At 35.9% G+C, this 3,706-nt stretch overlaps 1 protein-coding gene across 1 annotated transcript; it reads right to left on the bottom strand.

The window, feature by feature from the left end:
* Positions 1-2,743: 2,743 nt before the first annotated feature.
* LOC149895596 (uncharacterized) lies at positions 2,744-3,127 on the bottom strand. The gene has a single exon (XM_090118794.1). The coding sequence runs from the start codon at positions 3,125-3,127 to the stop codon at positions 2,744-2,746; it is 384 nt and encodes a 127-aa protein (XP_089974920.1).
* Between the last annotated feature and the right edge of the window lie 579 nt (positions 3,128-3,706).

Below are 3,706 nucleotides of genomic sequence, written 5' to 3' on the forward strand. Positions count from 1 at the left end.
AATCACGCGCCAATGAAGTCGTGAGCAAAGCTATTTTGTATGCATGTTATAGTCAAATCCCGAAACACAATCTCTTGGCGGAGGGACTGTAAATCTTAGGTTTTTTCAAAAGCCATCGGGCAATCCTCGAAATACATTTGAATTTCACCCTTTGACTGAAGTATTCTTACTCAAACCTAGGAGCTCCTAACTTTTCAGTCAAACGTCGAACGTCAATTATTCTGTTTCGGTTTTGTCCTAGTCAATCCTAGAAGCAACTGAAAACTAGGTCAAAAGTCGTTCTAATTTTTTATTTAAACAACATTAAAATCAATGCCTCATCAATCACCATGTCACCAAGTCAGAAAAATTATTATTTTTTTCGTTTTAAATTACCTACTCTTAATCTGCATAAATGATAAAATGCTTTCAAATATACGGAAATAAGACATTTCATACCTAATTCAAGTTTGAATGGTCAATCACCAATTTAATAACATTGTGTTTTGACGTTTAACTGACCAATTAAATCTCTCAGTTTTGACGAAAATTGTTTAGTAAATGGTCGAAATATTACATTTATTTGTGCTTTGGCAAAGTCATTGTCAGACCTGAGGAGTGAGGATTGACCAATCCAACCTACGAGTGCCTGAGATTCGGGGCTTGACTATAACCCAAGAGCAAGTCCAACTATAACCATATAACATTTACATTGATGTACATTAAAATTTAAAGCAGCAAACTTATTACCTACATACTTAATATTTATATGTTGTATTTGATGTATATATGTTCTCTGTGTTTATACTATTTTATTTATGTATTTTAAACTTTATAAATGCACCTCTTGCCCATAAACTAATACTTACACTGTTTTTCCTTGTCCACTAGGTTGTCTGGAAGAGATCGCTGTCTTAGCGATTAGACCGCCTGTTGTGCTCAACTGTGTCTATTTATTTTATATACCTATTTACTTTTGTAATTTTTATTTATTGCAGGTGCACAATAAAGTATTTTTGTTTGTTTTTTTGTTTGTATTTATATGTAACATTACACACACTGTATAGTGTACCTATGTACCTATATTATCATTAGAATCACCACTGCTTGATTAAAAAATACACGATTTTTCTTTTATTGAACCATGTAACATAATATAATTTAATTTTGAAAAATACGAGTATTATTATTTATTTTTATGTGAAATAAATTTTCCTATAGAAAATAAAATATATTTATAGAGCAGGGGTTAGGAGAATCATCTGTGTTGGCGACACAGTTTGGCAATCTCCGAGTTGCCCGCTATATTTATGAGAACATAATATTACAGTGTTAACGTGGTGTTAGCATTATATTTCACTAGCGGTCCGCCCCGGCTACGCCCGTGGTACATATTTCGCAATAAAAGGTTCTTTCTCAGGGTCTAAAGATTATCTGTGCCAAATTTCATCAAAATCGGTCCAGTAGTTTATGCGTGAAAGCCATACATACATACATACTAACCTTTCCTCTTGTGAGAGAATTATAACAGAGTAGTTGTTAAGTGGCTATACCTTCCTATATGGTGTACAATATAAAGTCAATATTCCATTGATATGAAATGCATGGGGTTACGGGCCCTGCCCCCCTAGTCAAGTGGCTTTCTGTTAGCGTAGCGTTCAATAGATACGTTTATCTACAGCCTACGTCAATCTCATACATTCGTAGTCTATTCTATTGAACGCTACGCTAACAGAAAGCCACTTGACTAGGGGGGCTGCTATCCATACTTCCATACTAATATTATAAATGCGAAAGTAACTCTGTCTGTCTGTCTGTTACTCAATCACGCCTTAACTACTGAACCAATTTGCATGAAATTTGGTATAGAGATGTTTTGATACCCGAGAAAGGACATAGGATAGGTTTTATCCCGGAAATCCTACGGGAACAGGTTTTTCTTTGAAAACGCGGGCGAAGCCGCGGGCGGAAAGCTAGTGGTTTATATTCCTTGAGTAGTAGCTCGATGATATTACCATATTACTATTACAGGGTGGCTCTGAAATACGTTGACAAATTATTTTACGATTTATTTTATTTTTCTTTTACACAGAATAACGGTGACTACTAAATAATAAAAATACAGTATTATTCTATTTATTTTCAAAATAACCACCTTTAGCTTTAATACAAAGACTTAAACGTTTACTGAAGTTTTCGACGATTTTCCGTACCTCCTCTTCAGATATTTTGTCCCACTCACGAGTAAGTGTTGCCTTCAGCGCGTCTACACTTCTGTGTGAAGTTGCACAGGCCCTCGTCTCTAGAATTGCCCATACGCTGTAATCCATTGGATTAAGGTCTGGTGAATATGGAGGCCATTCCTTGGAACTTATGAACTCTGGGAAATGGTCCATACACCACTGCTGCACATTTGAGGCCCTGTGAGATGGAGCAGAGTCCTGTTGAAAAGTCCACGGTTGGTCGCCGAAGTGCTGCTGGCTCCAAGGAAGAACTACACTCTCCAAAATATCGCGTCGGTATATTTCTTGATTCATTTTCACACCTTTTTCTACGAAAACGAGAGGAGTTTTGCCTGTTGAGCAAATGCCACCCCAAACCATGACTGAATGCGGTTTTTGGCGATGGGGGATAATTGCTGTGGCTCCAGGGCGACTAGAAGAGTAAATTCTATCGTTTTGGCGGTTATGAGACTGTTCAATCGTAAAAATTTTTTCATCTGTGAAAACAATATTTTTCCACGCTTCACCAGCGGAGCGCGCTTTCAGTAGCGACATCTTTCAAGGCGTATTTTTTTATCTTTATCATCCAACCGCTGCGCTTTTCGCAGCTTGTATGCTGTTAACTTGAGCTCATTTTTAACAACTCGTTGTAACGTTGAATGACTTACACCTAAATCTCGAGCCATTTTTCTTACCTTGGCTTGTGGATTGCGGGTCAATCTTTGTTTGACGATATGTCGTAGCCTAGGCGTCCTCACAGTTCTTTTTCTGCCTCTTCCCGGACGATCACCAAGATGGCCAAGCTCATCGTAACGTTTAATAGCAGAAGAAACTAACTGCCGACTGATACCGAGAAGTCGCACTATCTCGCACTGCCGCTTACCAGCCTCATATAAGGATATTATTGCACCTCGTTGAGCAGACATAGTAAAAAATAGCTAATTTTTTATTTATTCTCTTCACAAATAACGTTAAGTTGGCGCCAAAACATGTGAAAATAATAATTAAAAAACAAAAGCAACGCAGCATGTTCCATTTTTGAAATTTATTATTTTTTTTGTCAACGTAATTTAGAACCACAGTGTATTAGATAATATTGAAATTGAATACAGCGCCATCTATTAGAATAAGGCTGTAGTCATTATTAATTTCGATTCTTCTAGTCACCACTAGATGCCGCTGATATAAAACGAATGAAATAAGATATTAATGTAGATGGCGCCACTAGTTTTAATTGTATAAATAAATAAAGCTTTTAGCATGTAGCAAAATTTTTATTAATATAAAAAAATGAATAGTGCATTTTTTATTTAATATCTCTTATTTTTGCCATCCATATTGTAATAATTACATTTTATTTCGTAAATTAATTAAATATGGAATTGAAAACAGCGCCATCTATTAGAATCTGGCAGTAATTCTTGTGCAATTAGTTATTACTAGTCATCGCTAGATGTCACAATAATAAAAAATATAATTAATCTGATATTGATGTAGATGGCGCT

This window comes from Colias eurytheme, chromosome 31, assembly GCF_061535395.1.
Source record: "Colias eurytheme isolate Ceu_HAF_F1 chromosome 31, ilColEury1 Martin Lab GWU primary, whole genome shotgun sequence".
In the NCBI taxonomy this organism is placed as follows: domain Eukaryota; kingdom Metazoa; phylum Arthropoda; class Insecta; order Lepidoptera; family Pieridae; genus Colias; species Colias eurytheme.

Excerpts from the sequence above, each read along its gene's own strand:
- LOC149895596 (XM_090118794.1), bottom strand. The coding sequence starts at position 3,127 with ATGTCTGCTCAACGAGGTGCAATAATATCCTTATATGAGGCTGGTAAG.